The following is a 22,774-nucleotide window of genomic DNA, read 5'->3' on the forward strand; positions in this document are numbered from 1 at the left end:
GTATGGAAAGGTAAAAATCAGCGAGATTCGTTGCGAGCCTTCGTACGATAAATTCTCTATGCCAGCTGCGTAATTTCTCCTATTGGTTCGTGCGAAAGAATTCAAGGTCGCGCGGAGTCCGGGAGGACGTGCTGGATCTCTCGAAGGACTTAGTGCCATTTATTTTTGCCCTAAACGAGCACTTCGTACCCATGGAAAATAATAACTTACCTTCGGCACTGGACTGGGACTGGGACGGTCTGGGAGACGGTGCTGCGCACTGACTTTGCTGCCACATGAGCGGTCGTGATATAACTCAGGCAGCTAGGAGATTTTTCATGCCACTATCAAATAACCTTTGACGCCGTGCGTCTTGGGCGTGGCTGGCCTGGGGCTGGATTGCGGCCGAGGATGGGCTTTGGGCGTGAGTGGAAGAACTGCACATCGATGACTTCATGGATGCTGCAATTGGCTTTTGCGGGCTGGTCTGGGTATGTCTGATCGCATTTCTTACGGTGGATATCCCTGTCTCCTGAACATTTGAAGCGTGGAAAGTTACTCCATGTCTGCAAAGCTTCATCCCGGCATCCAAGTCGTACATTTACTTGCACCTACCCCACCAAATTTACTCTATTTACGTCCCTCCCTCCTGACCAATAAACCATCCTCGCCCTCTTTCTAAACCCAAAACATCGAGGCTCTTTGCGATCACAGCTTGCTGCCATTCCCCTCGATTTAGGTTTGCGGGATCACTTCCCCGTGCAACATCACCCAGGATCAGGCTTGTCAGAAGCAAGAGTCGTACCACCTCTCATATCCAGTTGAGCGAATTCAACAAAGCTGTGTTCAAGTTGTCATTTTGTGCTGTACCAATATTAGGCTTCATTTTATATGTAAGCTGGCCTGCAAGGGAAGACAAGCTAGAATGTGCAACCTATACTTCCTCGGCCCAGCAGATATCGAGTTACCATGTGCCAACTCAGCATCATGGTTCGCAAGTATAGGTCGTACAGAATTGCCGGACAGCGAGAGATGACAGGCGCCTCGTGGCGGCCGTTAGGGGTGGGAGTGGAGGTGCAAGGGCTCATTCCTGGTAATGATTGCAAAGCAAGGGGCAGGATATCCGCTGTCAAACCCACCGAAGCGCGCATGGGAGAGAATCTACAGGGCTTAGGCTAGGCATTCAAACAAGGGCTCGCACAACATATGGAACTGTGGAAGTGAACGAGAGATCTCGCCAGCCGGAATGCGAAAGTACCGGTACAACGAAGAATTAATGTATTGGAAACTGAAGCCGGCGTCTCGTGAAGCTGCCCAAGAAGAAAATATTCTTCGATATTTCTTCAAGTGGTAATCCGACTTGAAATTTTCCGTTCCAGTCATTCTGACAAGAACTCAATCATACAACGCATCAAATATCAGCTCCAAACGACCGAAACCACGAATCACGATCCGTACCTTGTCTGAGCATCACTGGCGCTCCACAAAAGTGGACCTGTTAACGTCTAGAAGATCCAGGGATTCAAATGGAATTCCAGAAACCCAGGGTTAAGGTTGCCGGTATATGGTAGCCTAGCAATTGGCAATCACGGAGTTGAGACCTAAAATGGCACAGTGCAGACTGGAGATCTTGTAGTTGATGTACTTGGATGCATACGGGTGGGATGAATAATCTCCTGATGCCCTGCACCCCCAGGAGGACGATCAAGATTTCAGCCTTCTAAATGCAGATGATGGGGGAATTCCGAGAAGAAATAGATCTGATGGTGTGAGGGGACGAAGTTCCTTAAATTGTCAGCCATACGGATCCCGAGACCATCCATGCAACAATCTAGTTGATACCGATCTACCATCGAGCCTCATCAGCTCTCGCTCCAACCGTTTTTCCGTCTCGCATCACTTAACGCTTGCCCTCTCGAATTCCACAAATCCCCTGCTTGCCCTAATCATGCTGCCGTGTTCCGAATAGCAATCGGCAGCTGGCAACCCGACTCGATGCGCCGAGCTGTGCCGCATCTCAACGCCAATCACCGAAAGCGCATACGCAATCAACAATGTAGAGCAAATAAACGGTTCAGAAACGGTTCTCATTTTAAAGAAAGAACAAGGAATCCAGAAAGAACATGGGACCAAAGATTCAACGGGGAAACTGCTTACCGGGTCGCGGATATCAATCCAGCCATGTTCGCTGCCCAACCCCTGAAACTAGTGCCGTCGATGAGCGAGTGGGCTGAAAGAAGGATCGATGGAAGACTGAGTGAGATCTTCGGGAAGGGGAAGATAGACATGGCGCCGTGAGACATATACGTGCATTATCACGCCCAAATCTCCAAAATACGGGTATTCTGGAAGCTCACGGAGCGAGTTGGTGATACATCATTTTGGCTATTTTCCGTGGACTTAGTGGCGCAGCTTTCTGATCTCGCTTTAACTTACGATCAGCAATGGAAGACAAAGGAAATGCCCACTACAGTAAGTTCCGAGATCTGGGTGTATACGAAGAATCGAATGTCAGTTAGTTGACCCTTTTACTTCTTACTGACCTCACTGTTGCACAGGTGAAAATGAAGTCGGCCATCGTCCCGATTCCGTACCCCACCACAAGCTCCCCTCATTGATATCGAGCATGCAGGTCCCCCAAAACAGCGAATTTAGATCCAACCCACTGTCTCAGTCTCACCTGCCACTAGCCCACAACCCCACTAGCATCAAGATTCCTCTGGTAAAGTACCGGTATAACAAGATATTCTCCGACCTGCATACGCCGTCCTGCAGGTCGCTTCTTTGGGAAACTTTCCAAACATCGACCTCTCTCCGGCCTAATTTACACTCTTTACCTTCCTCGCCAGGATATCATTAACCCTGGATATATCAAGATAGCTTCGTAAATGGCTCCAGTCGGAGCCTTTGCCTCCAATATCTATCCTCGGTGCTTGTGATCTCCTGCCGAGGTGTTATTGCAGGTGATCGATGACGAGAGGAGAAGGTACCTTCGTACCGTTCGTCCGCACATGTCCCGCTCTTGCTTGGGCTTTTCCTCTTTCAAGTTGGTCTTGCGGAGGATGGGCAGTGATGGTGCAAACGGGTAAGGCGATCTCGCGCAACACTTGCTTGCTTGCCCGTGCCTGGGATAAATCAAGAACTTGTTCCCCCTGCCCTGAAGCAACTTTTCTAACTCGTGATTCCTTCCCTTTTCTCGGACATGCCGACATCACATATTTACAGTCCACACCGCTTCCCTTGCCACCTTCAAGAAAAAGCAGCATCGTCAAAACAAGGAACCTACCTTCCTATTCCTCCCTCTGCATAAGCGAACCCCAACATCCCCTCCTTATTAATATCACCAAACTCGTCCTCATACATCTCCATCATTGTATGCACAATGAAGTATAGAGTATCATCTTATTTCCGTGCACCACATGGCATGACCAGGATCTTCATGCGCTTAGCTAGGTTCTCTCGCACGAACACCACCTGCCAAGAGCGGTACCGTTCAGAATCTGTGCGCGCAGGGAGGGGTGAGGGGTTCGACCATTCGCCTCGATATGCACGATGATGCTTCTGGAAATTTGAAACGTGGTGGGGTTTGTGTATTCCGTACGTCCTGTAACTTCTTCTTTCGGACATTTCTTTCTCTTGTCTTGTGCTTTGATGTGGGAAGAGTGATGTTGTGTGGGTTGGCCCCACATGTTGTGCCACGACATGAGATGCCAACGTCCAGTTGATATGTGAAAATGTATGTCTATCACGATGGTAATATAGGCGACTACAATTTTTCCGGTGTTCCTCTAACGAGTGTAACGAATGTACTGTTACGGTAGCAGCGTGCTATCATATTTTAAGATCAGACTTAAGATATCCGGCTACTTCTGCTTTCGAACTCACGAGCTCACCGGTTTGATTACCACGAAAATACAGTAACATTGAGTCTCCCCTGTCCCCTTGCTCCAAGACAAGTCATCCCTATAAGTATATCGCAGCACCGATATAGCTTCGAAGAATAATCCCTCCAGCCGGTAGTTGGGGACGGTAGATGGAGCTTCCGAATTCATATTTCTAGAACGAAGGTCAAAGTTTGGTACGGTTTCTGGACTGGCATATCAATGTTCTCCCAAAACCCAGCAAGAGGAGCCGCATGATCAAGTTGAGGATCATGATCGTCAGGCGAGCTATCAGAATGTTCGACAGTCAAAATACCAGGCTAGTTTGTGCGAGATATAGCTCGTTTGAATAGTTATATATGCAACTAAGATATGGACTGCCATATCAAAGATCGAGATCCAAAATTCCAGACCAGAATACCATATCATCACTTCCTTACTTCCTCAAAATCCAAATCACATAAATGCCATTAGATCCTGGTATCAGGATCTGTCTCGGAATATCCTGCTTTCTCACCTTATTTTCCCAACCTTACCTTCTCTCCAATTTTATCATCAGCATTTCCCCAAACACCTCAAGTCACGCACATGTACACGACCCATGACGCAAAACCCCAACTAAACCCATCCTTTCATCTCAGAGCAACCAAGTTTTCGGGTCATATTCACTCACGGGATCTGCAACTTCCTTGAAAAATTGTCTCCCCTTGCATGAACACTCCAACAGGAGAGATCTAGAAGAGCCAACATAACCAACAGGCTGGTGATTTTGCCGGTTCCCCACCCGGATGATTGAGTAATGTACGGATCTATAGAATGAGACGGGAATGAGTATCTTCCTCCGGACTCTGCAAAGTACTTGGCTTTTTGGATAGGCGTATGAACTCGGCCAGCTGCGTGTACTCCCTTCACTCAAGTAATTGACATTGAACAGCACCACCACCAAAGGAAGGGGGAAGCCTGCTGGTTAACAATACTCCACCACTCCGATTCGCATGCATTGCCTTGCCAGCCCGTTATCATCTGATAAAAGAAGCATTCTGGTATGTGGCCATGAATGAGTACCTCCGTAGGTACCTACTTCCCCTCACTATTTCGACTACTCGCAAGCTTACCTCAAAACCCATCAATTCCAACTCCAACTCCAACTACTGCTTTCCTGATTAATAGGTCCCTGGATCAAGGAATTTCTCACATCATAAGTCTGTCTCCGCATCTCTGCATCAGTCTGCCTCTTGCCCAGAATGACCACCACCCAATCACCCAGCCACCAAGCCACCAAGCCAACTACCCGACTACCTGGAGACCAACATATCCGTATCTCGTATCTCGTATCCCAAACCCCATACCCCATCCCAGATTCCTCAACTTTCTACCAACTCCTCAGCTTCTACCAACTCCTCAGCTTCCACCACTACCAACAGCTTCACTACCATCCCCACCAACAAGCAAAAACCGGAATCGACGGAGGCAACCTGAGTCCAACACTTCCATTTCATAAAGTGTTTACCCCATTCCAATAAGAATCAAATCCCAATCCCAATCCCAAGTCCGACTCCGAGTCCGATACGTCCGTACGTACGTACCTACTCATCACTATTTTCACTGTTCTATTATATTAAATGATCAATCCATCAACCTAAAAACCACACCACCTAGCAAGGAAAGCAACGGATAAAAGAATGGTAAAAAAGAAAAGAAACCCCTCGGAAGGAGAAACAGCCAGACGCCTAAATGAATGGTTTGCAGGAGGGAAGAAAGGCAGAGTCGAAAAGCAAAACTTGGGAATGAGTGGTCCACTCCACTCCAATGCAATGCTTTCGACCTCCAACGATGAAAATCTCCCTCTCCGTTTCCCTTCCCAGCCCCCATACCGTTTACCCCTGCGCCACGATAGCCACGACAGCCACGGACGCCACTCTCAACGAGGACCCTGAAAACGACCTCTCACTTCTCATAACACATCCCATCTCACATCCCATCTCACATCCCACATCACATCTCACCTCACCTCTCACTCCCAATCACCATCAGATCTGACTTCTCAACTCACCTCCACTTTCGTTTCTTATTCCCAGATTCCAGGATCTCATTCACTCACCTATTTGAGAACACCTCACCTCAAGACTTCGATTGGCAACGCTCCAACGTTCCAGCGCTTCAGATGACCAGACGACCAGATGACAAGTATACCTAAGCGCCGCCGTGTGTGTAATCTAAACTCTAGAATTTTCTCATAACATGTTTTCATTTCTACTCGATCACAGCTCGCGAGTAAGTATGTGAATTATGCATATGTACAGCCATCCACCCATCCACCCATCCACTCACCCACTCACCCACTCACTCACTCTTTACATGTCGGAAAAAAATCTAGATACGCCTCGTATGTGTGTGTATACTCTTTTTAAAACGGACTGACTGACTGACTGGTTGACCTGGCCGTGTATGAACCGTTATACACCGTTCCGTTCCACCACCACACCACCACCATCAAAACCCATCAATTCCAAATTCAATTCATTTCGTTAACCATGAAAATGAATGAGCATCCCGAGATTTACCATCCACCCACCAACCAACCAACCAACCATCCATCCACTCATCCATTAGTGTATCCTCTAAGCGCCGCCGCCCATCTCCCGCCACCCATCAAATTAATCTATCCGCAACACCACAACACCCACTTCCACTCACACCTTCTCGCACTCTAAACTAGAACTAGAACTAGAACATCAGACGAAAAGTCCTCGGAAGAGATCCATCCGAGAAGTAAATGAGGACGAGCGTAAGTAAGCAAGCAAGCAAGCACGCAAGCAAGTAGCCAGGCGGTAAGTCAATCAGACAATAAGTCGGGAATAAGGAAGGACCCTTCCCCATCCCCTTCCCTCCCCTTCCCTCCCCAACAGACAGCGCGTCCAGAAAGGCGGAAAGTGACCTGTCAGTTTTCGGATTTGCATTAACATGCATGGGTGAGATGACATGCGATGACACGCTACGCGACACGATATGACCAGGCGCTTGAAAATGAGAACATCGGCGTCAGCGAGCGGTGAGAGAGACACCAAGAACAAGTGTCATAATCCCGAGGGGCTGGTTGTGGAGTCTGCAGCACGGCGAGGTAAGGAGACAGACAGACGGTGTAGGGGTCTTTCGTTGGACTCCCCACTTATTTTTCCAAGTTCGGTCGAGAAATCAAGAAGTACTAGCATCTTGATTTGTTGGGGGCGGTGGCGCCTCAGTCGATTGAGTCTGCATCTGCTCCAGGGTATTTTTCGTCGGTGGGGTATTCAGACTACTCGGCCTTCTGTAGAAATCTTCGCTTAGAGCAGCCTCTTCTTGGAGCTCTGCGGGACTCTGCGTCGTGTTGTGGGAGTCGCCTTTGTTGATGGTGGTGCTGGTTGGTGAGAGTTGGTCTTCTTGCTCTTCTTTCTTGTGGAAAGTGTGCGATTCGCTGAGGTTGACTGCTAGGAAGCTTTTGGGGAGTTTGACTCTGTGTAGTTTGTTAGCCCGGGTTCATATCGAGAGTAGCTGGGAGAGAGCTTACTGATGGAACTTCGCCCGTAATGAATCGATGACTTCCGTCCATTCCATATGTGAAGTCAAGCTTCGTCTTGGTGCGCAGCTGATGCAATGCTTGCTGTCTAGCTGTACATCTAGCGGGTCGAAAGTATGGCAACCGGGACTGATGGTGATGCGAATCGAGTAGGCGTACTTTGCAACATCCTCGACACCAGGTGGTGTTTTGTTCTCCGATTCGTACAGCTCAAAGGATATATGCGAGAGGTAGTCGAGTTCCGGAATGGCACTTCGCTTTATCTTTGTCTGAATACCACCTTCAAGGATACAATTGAGAAGTGTGTAGATGTGCGACTCCTTGGTGAAGTAGATGAATGATTTGGCATCGTCGGAAGCTTGCATTTCTTCAAGGTCTTGGACGATCTCCTTGAGTAGAGGAAGTGATGTCAATAATCCAATCTCGAGCTTCTCGGCATCTGTCATTCCATATTCTTGAGGACAGATGTAATCGAACAGAACCTTGGCCATCTTGTACAACTCTCTCAGCTTCTCGAGTCTAGCATCAGTCTTCGCCTTGGTCTGACTACTGCCTGTAAACAATCGGAAGTATTGCTCGGGTGTCTCTTCAGCAGTCTTGCTTCCAACCATAACAGAGCGGCGTCTAAACATTCGTCTATGAAGGCTTTTATTCGTATCGGACTTCTCAAAAGAAACAGTTTGACTGTCAACAACAGCCTCCTCTGGTTCTCTGGGTTGCTCTTTTTGCTTCTCAATACCCTTGGATTCTGCTGCAATGGCCTCCTCTTCTTCCGCAAGAATGGTTTTGCTTGGTGTGAAGACCCATTCCAGGAATTGACGATTGTGTAGAGCGTCGAACTTCATGGTATCATACAACTCAGAAATCTTGCTTGGATCAACCTTTTCCGCATCACAGAATTCACCGAACAGCTTCTCCCATCTCTCCTTGAACAGCTCAGCATCTTCACCACAGCACCAACGAGATTGAATGTTGCCAGTTGCTGTAGCTTGCGCGAGTGCACCACCAGCCGGGGCTGATTCTCCTTTCTCTTTATCGCCAGGGTTAGCAATTGCATTCAGGGACGATGAAGCTCCTCCATAGAGTTTGCTGTAATTGGCACGCATGACCCTTCGGTGAAACTTCATAAGCTGGACCACATATCTCTGCACGATTGAAGGCTCTGGCATGTTTGTGGGCCATGCAAATTGTGGCGGGGCTTCGTTACCCTGGCGGAGTAAACTCTTCAGCTTCTTCTTCACTTTATCCATCTCATCCTTTGCGGCATTAGAATCATCGAGGAGATCCTTGCGGACAGTGATAAAATCAGGTGGAAGTTCCTTTTGGTCAGTGAAAGCAGAAGCCCAGATTTGCGCGCTTGTGGTGACACGTCGCTCAGAACTGCTGAAAACATGAACCTCATCAAGAACCTCCTTATTCATCAATTGGAGATCATTGCGCATATTCTCTCCCAATTCTTGAGATTGATATCTCGCTGAATGCGTAGGCTCTCCACCCCACTTGACGATCAGTTGTAGCTTATCCAGAATGAGACTGTTCTCTGCGGCTGTTATTCTGGAAAGTGTGACGCCGGACAATGAATCTTGCCTCTTTGGTGATCTACCCACAGGCTCTTCGCCATCTTCATGGCTGTCCTCAGCAGCATTAGTGCTATGGTTTTTGAGATCCTGTAGTGCGTCTGAGACATCATTGATTCCTGCTTCATCGAGAGATCCCAGGGTAGTGACCAGTAGCTCTTCTGGCTTTCGCTTTCGGAACATAGGCTTGATCTGGACCTTCGTGCCAGCCCATCCACCCTTCTTGGCGAGTACATTCTTGAGTGTCCGGAGCTTCTCACGATCTTCAACTCCCTCTTGGAGTGCTTCGTCAACCGCAACGGCCACACTGTCAAGAGCAGCCTCGCCTGTGAGAAGTACTTCTTCTTGATGCCCCTTCAACAAATCTATAAATGGTCTGGTATGGAAAGTAAACTTGTATTTCTGCTTTGGTGTTCGATCTGCATGACGGACCACGGACACTACGCCCTTCAGCTTCCAAGTATGCTTTGGTGCTGGAGGTGGTGGAGGTGCCATCTCGCCATTTGTGGTGCTGGTTGCTGGTGTAGGAGTCGATGGGACTGTTGACGGAGCTGTAGATGGCGCGCTATTCGGGAGAGTAACAGCAGGAGGCGGTAGCAGGGTTTGGGCTGGAACCGTTGGTAACGAAATGCCTCTATCTGTTCCAGGAGGAGAAGTTCTTGGAGTCGGTGCGGCAGAGACATCCGGTGAACCACCATGAGGTGTCGATTTCTTGTGATGATGTGCATGTGCGTGAAGTTTAGACATGCTTGGCGATTTGGCGAGAATCTGCTGAAGTGCAGATCGATGGCCCTCCTTGGGAAATGTGTCTTTTCGGCTTACTGGACTGATAGCTCCATCTGGCTGAGGTGAAGCAACTCCCGAAGGGATACCAGATGAAACGCCCAGCTGCTTTTGCTTTTCCTTGATAAACATATCTTTAAGAATCCTCGCACATTGGTCATAGTATTCTTCGTTATCTTTGACGAAACTCCAACCATTCACGTCGATTACGAAACTCTTCCCCTCTGCGCGCAGTAAGTCGAACCCGCAGACTCGCTGCCCGAAGCTTGTGGCGATGCGGCTTGCCATTGCAGTTTCATCTTTAGATAAGCTGGTGATGTACCGAATTTCCTTGCCATGAGTATTTCGTCTAACCAGGCCATCAACGACTGGCGACTTTCGAGTCTCAGCGTGACAGTAATTTGGTCCGACGGTATATGCCTTGACATCTTCAGAGTTGTCAACTTTCATGAACTTCTCATAAAGATAACTGCTTCCTGGTTCTAGAATTGCCCTTGGAATATTCATATCCTCGACCCACTCAGAGCTCTTGTTGCCGATCTTGCGAAACAGCTTTCGGGCTCCCCCACCTTGGCTCTTGGGGAAATAAATGCAGATGTTGTGGTCCTCGCCACTGATTGGCTTTTCGACAAATGGCTTGGCTAGGAGTGTTCCGTCCACACTCAAAGTGTCTCCGTCATCGAGAAGTTCGACCTTTCGAGGAGCTTTACATTGACCACCCGTGCCATCTTCCGGACCTTCAAGAACCACTCCTGTCGTATCCTTCAAGTGTTGCGCCATATCCGCGGTCAGGATGCTTGGTCCACCATCTCTGTTGACTTCTACTCGCTTCGGGGTGGGAACATTGATCTTGTCCAAGATCATCAAGCAGATTCGGCGATCCCACAAAATTTTCTGCATGGGTACATCATTGACGCAAAACGGCTTCCGAGCTTTCACATAAGCAATTGCCTTATCCAAGGGAAAGCCGTCGGAGTAGAATGATATCAAGAAGTCGCAGACAGGCCAATTCTCCACATCTTCGTCCAAAATAACCTTGTCGCCAAACACAACCACCTCAAACTCACCCTTTGATATCAGGCGATTCAAGATATTCCGACTTGGCTTACTTCGAGCCTTAACATCAAGCGCACATACGCCAATGATTCCGATCGAGGCTGCCTTCTCCTCGTCCTTGTCTTTCTTGGAGTGCATTCCTCTCTCACTGCTCGGACTGTGGCTGCTTGCGCCTGTGCTTCCACTGAATCTTCTCTTTGCTCGACTACGAGATCTTCCTGGTGGTTGACTCCTAGGCGCTCCTTCTCCTCTTTGGACAGCATTCCGTTTCGCAATCTCGTTTGCTGCTTGTGGAGTTTCTCGAGGTGTGAGTTGGTGGCCAGTATGTCCTTGGGTAGAGAATTGACTTGTAGAAGAAGTAGTGACAGAGACAGCAGATGTCCCAGGTTCCGCCTGTTGGCCTTTGGTATTGGGGGATAGTGCGCCTGATGGTGTTCTCCCACCAATTGTCGACGCTGCTGTCGCTCCTGTGCCAGGTTCCGAGCCATTTGCGGAAGCAATCGAACTTGGTGCTCCACCTGCCCGCGCTGAACTCAGAGAATAGACAGAAGACACCGACATTCTCTTCGAGTCAATCTCTGACATTGAGGGTCTCTGCCTCAGGGCCGGGTCTGGCAACTGAGAGAGCTTCTGCGATTCGTCCGCCATGCTTCCCGGGTAGAGTTTTGGGGTATCAATATCTTCCACGGCAAAATCGTCTCTGCTTGTCCTCCTGCTTGTACCCACCACCGCCTTCAAATCCGCCACGTTCACTCGCTGACTGTATGTTGAAGAGGTTCGCGACCGTGATATAGAGGGTCTGTGTTGAGGAGGGGGCATGGAAATACTGGCGTGGTCTGAATGAGTTTCCGTTGTGCCTGGCTCCGCATATCGGCCTTTTCGTGTTGTTGGATGGAGTCCTCCCGCAGCAGAGGAGAGGGTATGTGACGCCGTACGAGGTTTCAATTTGGGAATACTCGCAGTGTGGGTGGTATTGGCCGTCGAGGGAGGATTTGTAGGAGGTTGATTTGTCTGTGCCAGATCTGGGCCAGAACTTTGCAAAGAAGTTGTCGTCTCCACTGTCGGTGGTGTTGGACTAGGATGCTTAGTCGTGGACATGCCACTGGTCACAGGCGTTTCCATGGGCAGAAGCGGGAGGCGACTCAGGGTCACCTAGGACTTCCAATTGTCGAGTAGAAGTCGCAGGACGGGGAGGAGGCAGAGGAATTGTCTTGATGAAGGCTGCGCGACGCAGGCGAAAGCCATGGTGAGGTGAGGTGGAATTTCATTTTTTATCCCCTGTCCTGTCCTCCTCTTTCCTTATCAGTTATGACGTTCGTGAGGTGGGACAGGGGGCGTGGCCTAGAAGCAGCGACCGCCGATTCAGAGGGCAGGGCTGGCATCCAGGCATGTTGAGAGGGGTGCAGCCATCGTGACACGGTGGGCAGGAATTGAGGCTATTCACAGATGGAATGCCGGATTATACAGAGGAGAAGGAAAGAAAGAAGGGGGAAATTAGAGAGACGTACAGCTGCCTGCACGTTTCAATTTTCTGGGCTATCCCCCACGCATGCCCGCCTCACTGTCGCTGTCCGTCACACTTAGGCGAGGCCAGAAAGCAAAAAGCAACGGAACCAGCAGTGCAGCATTCAGCTGCAGGGGTGGGGGTGGGACATCGGCAGAAATTATCATTTTGTCCGACGAAAAAAGTTGCGAAGCTCCAAAGCAAGTCAACATCAACATCAACACCATGCAATTGTAAAGGCTGCAACCACCATCACGACTCTGCGAATTGTACGGCTAATATCCAATCATAGAGAAGATGCCGTCAAGTTTGATTGAGCGTGGTCACGATGGCCCAGTCACGAAGAGGCAGAGGCTCAATGGGGCTGATGCGCCGCGAGCCACAAGACGAGAATCGAAGCTTTTCTCGCCCTTCAGGGTATATAAATGTCTGAAGGATTGCCCTTTGGACGACCTGCTAATATATTTTTAGACTATCGGATTGGTATCTTCGACTTCAGTGCCCTTCACATCCGTCGCCCTTGGCCAGAAGACTTTTCAAATCACTACCTCCGTAGGCAGATGTCTACAGACCTACGATCTCAAGCGCGGCCTCGGCCTGCTATTCCTTACTCGACCGCAAACCCCAGCAGATATTACTGCGACATTGGCAAGCAAGGATGTAGTGTTCGCAGCATTTGGAGGCGTAGATTCATCGCCGGGATTCTGGGTCTTCAAGCGGGGGAAGAAGATAGCAGAGTTAGAGGTTCCCACAGACGTCAAGGAACCTATCAAACAGATTTTGACCTTCGGTACATGGATTATAGGATGTTGTACGACGAGGATTGAAGTCTGGAAGTCGGCTACATATGAACACTATACCACCTTATACCCAACGGCAGCACCAAAAGGCGGGAACGAGCTGACAGGCGGAGTCACGAATATGCCCACATACTTGAATAAGATATTTGCAGGGAGGAAAGATGGAGGGGTTGAGATTTGGAACGTCAGTTCTGGAAGATTGATCTTCACGATTATGCCACCTGCTGCGAATTGTGGCTCAGTTACTGTGCTTCAGCCTACTCCGGCTTTGTCTCTACTGGCAATCGCATATTCAGAAGGACCTCTGATCATCCACGATATTCGCGCCGACAAGACTGTGATACAGCTCGATGGAGGACATTTGCCAATAACTTCAATCTCATTCCGGACTGACGACTTGGGTGCTGGTGAAGATGGACGAAAGGCAGGAGTTATGGCTACAGCTGGTCCAGATACAGGCGATGTGACATTCTGGGATCTGAACAATGGCGGAAGGGTCATGGGAATACTTAGAGGAGCCCATAATCCACCATCAGATGCTGGAGCGACTGTTGGAGGTGGCGTGAGCAAGGTCGAATTTCTTTGGGGTCAACAAGTGGTTGTGACAAGTGGACTGGACAACTCTCTGAAAACTTGGATATTCGACGAGTCGCCATTTTCTCCCATTCCTCGGATCCTTCATTCAAGGAGCGGGCATGCAGCTCCTGTCACGAAACTTCTTTTCCTCCCTTCCGATTTCGATGGTGCGGATAGTGGAGGAAAGTGGCTACTGAGTGCTGGGAAGGATCGAAGTCTGTGGGGCTGGAGTTTACGAAAGGATGCACAGAGTACAGAGCTCAGCCAGGGCGCTATTCGGAAGAAGGCCAAAAAGCTGGGTTTACTTGCTAGTACACTGACAAATCAATCAAGCTCTTTGGAGGATCTCAAAGCGCCTGAGATTACATGCGTGGCCATGTCCTTGAATCGCGATGGCGGATTCGGTGCCAATGCTGGAAATGGTGCTATTTGGCAGAAAGGAATCAACAGAGATAGGAAGCCTACAGATGCTACATCAAGTGGAATGACTGGATGGGAAAGCGTGGTGACAGGCCATCGACAAGACTCTGCTGCCCGCACATGGTTCTGGGGACGAAAGAGGGCAGGACGCTGGGCATTGGAAACTGGTGATGGTGGATATGTCAGCAGTGTTGCCATGAGTCCTTGTGGTACTTTTGCGGTTGTCGGATCAGAGAACGGTGGTATTGATACGTTTAACTTGCAATCTGGACAACATCGACAAAGGTATCCATGCAAGCTGACGAAAGTCCAAGCAAAGAAAATCAAGCTTCAATTGCAGCTGGAAGCAGAAGGGGCTGCACCACCACCAAAAGCTGGCACATTCCAGCTTGGACTTGGCAAACACAGAAAGGCAGTCACCGGACTGGTCGTGGATTCTCTGAACAAGAACGTCATCAGTTGCTCGCTTGATGGTAAAGTCAAGTTTTGGGAATTTGGAAGTGGAAAGCTCGTTGATGAGATAGACTGGTATCCCCAAGTTGGCCTCACTGGCATCAAATACCACTCGCCAAATGATCTAGTCGCACTATCATGCGAAGACCTCTCTATCAGGGTTGTCGACCTGGCCACAAAGAAGACCATCAGAGAACTCCGCGGATGTCAAGGCGCCATCAACGACTTCTGCTTCTCCAACGACGGTCGATGGATAATCGCCGCCTCAAAAGACTGCGTCTTCCGAGTCTGGGATCTCCCCACCGGTCATCTCATCGACGCCATTCGCATGGAAACTCAATGCACAGCTCTATCTTTCTCTGCAACTGGCGAATTCCTAGCCACAACTTGTGAAGGCCAAGTCGGCGTCAACATCTGGAACAACATCACACTCTTCAAACACGTCCCCACACGCCACATCTCAGAAAGCGAAATCGCAACCATATCCGGCCCAACCGTCTCCGGCGAAAACGGTCAAGGTCTGCTCTCCGGCGCCTTCGAAGACGAGTCTTCTGAGCCTGAAGACTCTCCTCCCGTTCCGTCCCTAGACCAGCTAAGCGAAGACATCATGTCACTCAGTTTGGTACCAAAAAGCAACTGGATGACTCTCCTCCACCTCGACCAAATCAAAGAGCGCAACAAACCAAAAGAAGCGCCCAAACTCCCCGAAAAGGCACCCTTCTTCCTCCCAGCCCTTGATAACGCTATGCCTGTGTCGAGAGTCGACGAAGAGTCCGCTGCTACCACAGCGGCCGAACGCTCAAGGATCATGAAGATGGGTAGACAAGCTACAGAAGGAGCTTTTACCATTACGCTGCGTGCCGGTAGCGAGTCAGGCGACTGTACGTCCAACAATTTTCTTTCCCTTCTGCATTCCCCCTTCCCCCTTCCCCCTTCCCCCAATTTCTCCCACTCCACCACCAAGCTAACCAAACCCAACCCCACAGACACACCCTTCATCACGCACCTCAAAACCCTCTCCCCCTCCACCGCCGACCTCGAGATCCGCTCCCTCTCCCCGGACCCCACGCACAACGAACAACTGCACTTCGTCCGCGCGCTAACCAGCCGTCTCAAATCCAACCGCGACTTCGACGTCGTGCAGGCCTGGATGGCGGTCTTTCTAAGACTACATGTTGAGAACCTGATGCTGAGTGAGGAGTTGAGGGGGGCGGTCAAGGAGTGGAGGGAGGTGGCGGAGAGGGTGAAGGTTGCGGCGTTGGCGGGGTATAGTAGTGGTGTTTTTGCGTTTTTGAGGAGTGCGAGGTAGATGGTTGGGATGAGTTGGATGACGAGCCAGAAGTAGAAGAGACGATGATTGAGAAGAAAATTTCACAACTATTGGAATTCTCCCTTCGCAATCAACGGGAGCCTTCTTTCAATATCCACCTCCATGTGACAAGAAGCGTACTAGCAAAGCTCATCCTGCTTCAATACTCAATGAAGTAAGTATGTCAATTTGAGCAATATTTCAACTAGTCTGATCGCTTTGAGAACTCACGACACTCAGGCTTGAACCCTTGTCAGCTAAAGCTAGTAGCAAAAGAAAGAACCGAAACCTACGACGTAGTATCTTATACCATTGTAATACGAACACTCTAGAAGGGCCATCTGAGCCTCCTCAACATCCGTCAACTTCTCCATCCGATCTATCAAAGTCGTCTCGTAGCCCTCCGGACCCGCCATAAACAAAAGGCTGATTTCGAAGAATCGCGGATAAAACCCAGCTGAGGCCCAGTCTAAGAGACACACAGTGTCATCCTTCATCCAGACAATGTTCCGAAGAGCAAGATCCAAGTGGCACAAGACCAAGGGAAACCGTCCCAGTTCGAGCTTAGATTCATCGCCTTTCAGCCTGAAATTCAACCACCGCTCCATCTCTTGCACACTCTCAAATATCGGCTTTCCATTCTCCTCCCAAAGCAACCCGAACGATACACCTGGTTTTAGCAGCGGCCCAGGGCGCTGGCATTGCACAGTCGAGAAGTATGTAAGAATCTTCACAAGCTGATCAATCTGTTTGCTAGTCACAGACACCGAGTCTGTGATATCCCCATGAATGTACTCCATGACGAGATATCCTTTGGTGTAGCCCCTGTCGGTGCTGGTGAAGAAGTCAACAACGCGTGGAACGCGCACGATGCTGTTATCCAGGAGCGAGAATGCTGCTCTCTGGTTATCTGCCTCCGCAACTGATACGCCGGGGCCGAACTTGACGACTAATTCTTCTGATAATTTTATCACGAGATCTCCATACGTCAATCCACCGATGATCTGCCGGTCTGGATGGTGACATCTTTGGATGATATCTGAGTGGCTCAGGCTGGAGTTTGGAAGAGTCATGTTTGGTGTGTTCGTCGTAGAAATGATGGTTTCCTGGCAGCAAAGTTCAGAAAAGGAGGTGGGTTCCACTGCATATGCATAGCTCGCGTGTGTGGTTGGTTGGAAACGAACACCCGTTTGTTGGCGTTTTGCAAAGAGGAAAGCTAATGACTACACTGTTTAAAAAAAATCAATTCCGTGCCTTTTGACCTTGGGTTCTTCACACCACCCTCCGTGTGAAGCTATCTTATCGTAGGGCTGCTTGGTACTCTCAAACTACCCATACCAAAATTCTTGTACAACTATATCGAGAGTTGATCCAGAGAGGAGAGGGAATTGCATCTTTTGAAACTTGTCGATGCGAACAGAACCGTGATCCCTATTGAATCATTTATCTTCATATGGATCGTAGCGCTGTACCAAAGAATAAATGACTGAGCTCAAAGCAAATTGTTCAGTGCGAGGCCAGTCTTTCCATACATTCCGCGATCTTGGCCTCCCTCCTCGTCTAGCAGCCTTGCGAAGTGTTCACTACCAGAATCCAGGTGTTCTCCAACCTTGATAGAACGGTCAAAATCACCAAGTTTAACGTGATGCTCGGCATCAAAAAGCACTTTTGACGAGCGGACGTCGCCATGTGCAAGTCCGATCTGTTCGATCCAGGCGGCAGCAGCAGATAACCCTTTCATCCAGCGAGAGCGCACCCTAATTTATCTTATCTCTCTGATTATAAGCATCAACCCACTGTTCACTTTACTACAGCGCTCTTTTCTTCGATTATTGGACCGAGCGGACCGATAGTACCGTGAGACATCATGACTGTTACACTTCTCTTCTTGCACGTCATACAGCTCGCATCAAAGTAACAAAGTGACAAACTGGGTTGGCTGCAGGATTGACTATATCGGAAGATGCGGGTACCAATAAAGTGCTGCTGCCCAAAAACTATGATCAATCCTGCAGAACAGGTGGGCAGAAAAGGGCGTGTACTCGGTGTTGTTGTTGAAGATCAAAATTAAGCGAAAACACCACTAAAAGGCACCCGCTCTCCTATCTAACATTTTATATAAGTACTAAAGATCTTATTTTGTTTGGTATTCACATATCATCAAAATTTACCATCAAGACCGATTCGACTAGATTAGAAGCAGATTCAGATTGTAAGTCTATAAATATGTGAAAGTAATTTGTTAGTAGAAATCTGGCGCGGGTTCCCACTAAAAGCCTTGGGCGTTACCAGGGTCGCCTACTTCAACAACATCACCGAGTACGTTTGCTGCAGCTCGTGCAGCAGATGTCTCAAGCATTCATTGGACCTGAATCGGGCTTGTGGAGCTTGTCAAGGATTCCTCACCTGACTGTTCCTTGCCCATACGGTTGTGTCGTATCGGAAGTCGGGAGATGTCTGAACCCATAGATACAGGGGCAAGGAATCTTTCTCTTCTTCCATAGATTTGTACGCGCGATACACTGTCTGTATGACACTATTGAGGAGCGAATTATTGGACTATCTGCAAGACGTTTGGATTCGGCTGAGGACCAGCGGTTGGTTCACTCGTGAGTTCTCGCCAGCCGGGGGAGGAACAGACCAAGTACAGATTCTGCTGCTGGGGCCAGGGCGTCTTCTGCCTTTTGAGGCATAGGGCATGAATGCACGCCTGATGATTTCTCGATAAAGGTTAGATATGGGACAACAAATTATTTTATTGGTTCAGTGCTACCCTGGTTTCGTAGGTGAGTTCAAAGGCGGGATTGGTGTGCTGCTTCGACTTGAGTACGTGTGCCTCTGCCGTTAAGCAACGTCCCCCTCTTTGTTGGAATGTGCTACTCGGCGTTTGATGCCAATCTCCTCGGATTGGCTAGCTGACTTCAGCACTGGTGGCATATCTGATTCAATCCATTGGACACCCACGAGCTGCTAGAGCTAATGTTGGATTACTGATGGACATATATCTCCCATGAATGCCCTGCGCTTGACCTCTTATTCCAGCACCCCGCCCATCCTTCAGTCTTTTTTTGGCCGTAAGTCAAGTACAGTGAAAGATGTTGAACTGCTTCTAATAAGTTATCTAGCATAAACTTGATTCTCGTCTTGTATTGCTGTTGCACCGAGCATAGTTACTGAATTAGCCGGAAACATCGGCCCTACACTTTCGGAACGTATGTACTACTTCTAGTAACAATTGATCCGCTTAGACCACCCAAGACTGACTAGTATTGATATCTAGGACCCTGAGCATGACTGCAAGTTCCGGGGTAAATGGCTTCTGTGCGAACTCCAGTTGCGGCCACGCGAATAATGAGCACAACTACTACACCTGCAAAGCTCATAAATGTCGAGTAAAGTGGAAGATATGTCAAACCATGAGCCACGACACCGGATTAACGACATCGACCAAATACGCTATATGCAAAAAATGCCCAGCTCACCCAGGCGGCGGGCCTGATGGGTTTGAAGATATGTTGGACTTTGCATAGTGATGGAAGGAAGCTGTTTAGAGGACCTGCTGGGTAGAGATGATTTTCATTGGTCATTCTATGTGCTCTCCATATCAGAATACTGAATACCAGCCTGTCATGAATTGTTCCGTTAGCCATACTTCAACAGCTCTGATGGTATTGTCGATTTCGCCAACATCACTACTTGTATCATCAATTTCCTCATCTGATTCATCAAACCCAATCCATGAGTGACAATATATTTCCTTCTCACCCTTTGGCCAGCCTGAACTCCGCAGCCAGCCAAATATACTCCGAGTTGCATGCTCTGACAGCATATCATTTTTCAAAATCCTCTCATCTAGTTGATCTGTAGAACAAAAGTCGACAGCATTTGCGATCGAGTCATTCCATTGCACATCAGCGGTAAAGCCTGGATCTTCCAATTCACTTTCATTTTGTAAATTCCAGGACCAGCCAATGTATTGCAGATAGTGTCCCGTACACTTCCCGTGGTTTCGGACTTCGATCTCAGTATCGCCCAATGCTGTGTTTCCGAATGGCTTCCAAGGGCAGACCGGAATCCGAGAATAGCCCTCAGCGTCTGTAAGAAAAAGCAAACGACACTCATCTGAACGAGAAATTTCCTGATCCTCGTGACCATATAGATCGTCAGACACGAGGCTAATGAATGAATGTGTAGTGGCAGTCCATGCAGCGGCGTGTAGCTCGATTGCTGTTAGCCCTGATCGAGCCCATTGCAAGATGGGATCTGCCATTCCGCTGATGGCGGCTCCCATCCATAGCGCTGCCAGCTTTGGCTGCCGTCTCCCCATAATTATCGCAACACTTTCGAGATCCCCTTTCTTGAATAAAGGGTCAAAGGTTTCTATGATCGGTTGAAACCATGGACTAACAAGGTTGCAAGGGACTTGAGCATCAAAGAAAGGGCTGCAAAGAAGAGCATGCATCCCACGGGTATTACAGCTCAGGGTCATGTAGTAACAAAGTAATTTGCCTTCTTCCCAAACTATCCCTTTCTTTTGGTGACCCTCGGGAATGAGCGAGCGAGGCGTAACAGGTGGGAGAGTGCTTGGCGATATCATATTTGGCAATGGGAGCTTCGCGCTCCTAGAACCAAGAAACGGAAACGTTAAAGCCGCAGCCAAAGCCACGGAGCATTGGCTGTCGATACAATGATGCACGACAAAGTCAGCGAGATATCTCAAGGCCGCGTCTGAGGATGGCGGAACAAATGGGCCTCTGCAAGAGGCTTCATGGTGTCCTGATCTTCGTATTCTGAACAGCTGTGTGGCTGTTATACATATGGACCACGGAGATCGGTAAACGGTGGTATTTCGCGTGATTTCTGCTCTCCAACCTTCACCTGGGGCCAAAATCGCAGCCCACCAACGCGCTGCATCATCGTCGACACTTCCGAGATCGATATGAAGTGCGTCTGGAGATTTTTCAGCACTGTCAGAAATACCTTTGGCTTCAGCTACCATATAGAAAATACGGTTCTCTTGTTCTACACACTGTGCCGTAGTGTCGGACTGTTGCATCTCGAGCCAACGGGCTGATAGAATATATGCCCACGCAAAAGCTAGAACCGCAAGGACGTTGCCGCTCACAGCAATCCGTTTACCATACAGACCCGGCCAGTTAGTGAAACGTGAATCAGTCGTGAAAGAACATAGCGTCGAACGTTGGGTACCCAGCAGTATCTGATAAGGGATAATCTTATTTTTGAGACCGCAAGACTCCTTTGCGGTCCGCCAGATTGAGTGTCCGCTAATGAACAATTCCGATTGCTTTGAACCTCTCTGTTCCAGCCGTAACTGTGGTGGTCCGCTGTCTTCGGTCAAGCCGTTAGCCAGATATGCTGGAACTTTTCCAAGAATATTTCGGAGCTGGAGGTGGTACGGTGGCAGGCCGTCTTGAGATTTTGTGTCTTTCGAGTAAGATGACCAAATGCTGTAGCTTCGTGCAAGCATACGCTGAATATCTTCCTGGCTGGCTCGAACACCATCTTCCAGCTCACTCATCTGCATTGCAGCACAGTGTGATTAGGACGAATCATAGTATAAGAAGCGGGGTGGAAGACGTACACCTGAAGCGGATATGAATGAAATCGAGGTATGACGACATGCAACTGAAAACAAGGAGGCTTCAAGCAAGCAACACACCACGGAAGTTTAGGATTCAGAAATCTTGAATTTGATCCAGCGGAAGGTAAGGATTTGTCAAATGTGGTTGTAGTTAGAAGGTTTGGATGCTTGAAGGAGAGGCTGAAGCATTTACATATCCTAGGCCACCAGGCACAACGCTGACATTTCAGCCTCGTTGCGTTATCTCGGTGTGTGGCCCGCCAACGACAGAAGCAGCTTAGCTTATCACCTTCAGTGCGATTCGTTGGGTAGCCTGAAGACCCCTGTAGCAGTTGCTGCAATCCATCGCTAAACAAGCGAGGCTCACCAAATTCAGCAGGTTCACAGCGCCACGTCCCCTGTATTTCTCACTAATGGGTGTTTTCGCTTCAGGTGGCACAGCCTGGAGAGGTGGCCGCGTGTCGCACTTGAAGAGATACAACACCCTTGGTCCCATTGGCTTCAGTGCCAACAGGAATATCCCGACAGGAGTGTCCTTGTTTCAATTCGACCATAAGTTCTGATTTTAGCAGGGCCAGCGTCCAAACTGTTGACTGATCCCAGCTTCGATTCTGCAGCAGTAGCTTTTTCGTTGTATTGCTTCTGATAACATGGTTCCCAAACTGTGCCCAAGATGAGATGGTCTGAAAAGCAGATCAACCAGATAAATCCACCGCACATATCGTATCCTGAATGGAGACCAGCTCCAACGAGTCTAGTTGCATTCAGACAGGCCGCTAATTCACTAGCTTTACTCTCGTGTGCTGGTCTAGAAACTGATCCAGTAGCCAATATGGATGTTCCGACAAACTAGCCGAAACAATACCAGGCACAATGTAGGACCGAGAAGCAAGTTGTTTTACAATCAGACCGTTTGTGGAAATTACAGTACAACCAAGAGCTTTCAAGTGCTAGAGTTTGAATGCCTACCATCAAGGTGGATAATGTTTAATAGGGCATCACAAAGAGACTTTCAATTGGTTCAAAATTGGGGTGTGGTTAAAGTCGCTGAACTCATCGTTGGGAAGCGGCCCTGATGGCGAACTCTTCCATTTCTCAATTGGCTGACTGATCTACCAAAATGATCCTGTACACCATGTCTTGCGTAAATGATCTCCATATCCAACAATGAAACAAGATAATTTAGGATCTGCAGTGTAATCGGCGAGGCAAAACAACATGTAAACACCACGGCTCGCTTAAATGAGCCGAATGAACCTTCGCCCCTGAATCCACAAA

At 48.8% G+C, this 22,774-nt stretch overlaps 6 protein-coding genes across 6 annotated transcripts; 2 read left to right on the forward strand and 4 right to left on the reverse strand.

The window, feature by feature from the left end:
- Positions 1 to 2,933: 2,933 nt before the first annotated feature.
- On the reverse strand, positions 2,934 to 3,245 carry ONS95_001985 (uncharacterized protein; the record flags this gene model as incomplete). The annotated part of the gene is made up of 1 exon (XM_058495214.1): positions 2,934 to 3,245. One exon carries the CDS (start codon positions 3,243 to 3,245, stop codon positions 2,934 to 2,936), a length of 312 nt encoding a protein of 103 aa, XP_058355525.1.
- A 1,574-nt stretch (positions 3,246 to 4,819) lies between these two features.
- Positions 4,820 to 5,466, forward strand: ONS95_001986 (uncharacterized protein). Its single transcript, XM_058495215.1, has one exon. It carries the CDS (start codon positions 4,918 to 4,920, stop codon positions 5,359 to 5,361), a length of 444 nt encoding a protein of 147 aa, XP_058355526.1. The 5' UTR covers positions 4,820 to 4,917; the 3' UTR covers positions 5,362 to 5,466.
- Positions 5,467 to 12,545, reverse strand: ONS95_001987 (uncharacterized protein). Its single transcript, XM_058495216.1, has 2 exons — positions 7,408 to 12,545; positions 5,467 to 7,353 (listed from the first exon to the last, which is right to left on the reverse strand). Exons 1-2 carry the CDS (start codon positions 11,952 to 11,954, stop codon positions 7,056 to 7,058), a joined length of 4,845 nt encoding a protein of 1,614 aa, XP_058355527.1. The 5' UTR covers positions 11,955 to 12,545; the 3' UTR covers positions 5,467 to 7,055.
- Positions 12,546 to 17,155, forward strand: ONS95_001988 (uncharacterized protein). Its single transcript, XM_058495217.1, has 4 exons — positions 12,546 to 12,753; positions 12,808 to 15,466; positions 15,572 to 16,069; positions 16,165 to 17,155. The coding sequence occupies exons 1-3, from the start codon at positions 12,634 to 12,636 to the stop codon at positions 15,892 to 15,894; spliced, it is 3,102 nt and encodes a 1,033-aa protein (XP_058355528.1). The 5' UTR covers positions 12,546 to 12,633; the 3' UTR covers positions 15,895 to 16,069; positions 16,165 to 17,155.
- On the reverse strand, positions 16,100 to 16,967 carry ONS95_001989 (uncharacterized protein; the record flags this gene model as incomplete). The annotated part of the gene is made up of 2 exons (XM_058495218.1): positions 16,100 to 16,135; positions 16,188 to 16,967. The coding sequence occupies 2 exons, from the start codon at positions 16,965 to 16,967 to the stop codon at positions 16,100 to 16,102; spliced, it is 816 nt and encodes a 271-aa protein (XP_058355529.1).
- A 2,343-nt stretch (positions 17,156 to 19,498) lies between the features above and the next one.
- On the reverse strand, positions 19,499 to 21,693 carry ONS95_001990 (uncharacterized protein; the record flags this gene model as incomplete). The annotated part of the gene is made up of 2 exons (XM_058495219.1): positions 21,497 to 21,693; positions 19,499 to 21,433 (listed from the first exon to the last, which is right to left on the reverse strand). Exon 2 carries the CDS (start codon positions 21,431 to 21,433, stop codon positions 19,499 to 19,501), a length of 1,935 nt encoding a protein of 644 aa, XP_058355530.1. The 5' UTR covers positions 21,497 to 21,693.
- Between the last annotated feature and the right edge of the window lie 1,081 nt (positions 21,694 to 22,774).

Source organism: Cadophora gregata (genome assembly GCF_030347475.1).
Source record: "Cadophora gregata isolate MNR1 chromosome Unknown scaffold_10, whole genome shotgun sequence".
Taxonomy (NCBI): Eukaryota; Fungi; Ascomycota; class Leotiomycetes; order Helotiales; family Ploettnerulaceae; genus Cadophora; species Cadophora gregata.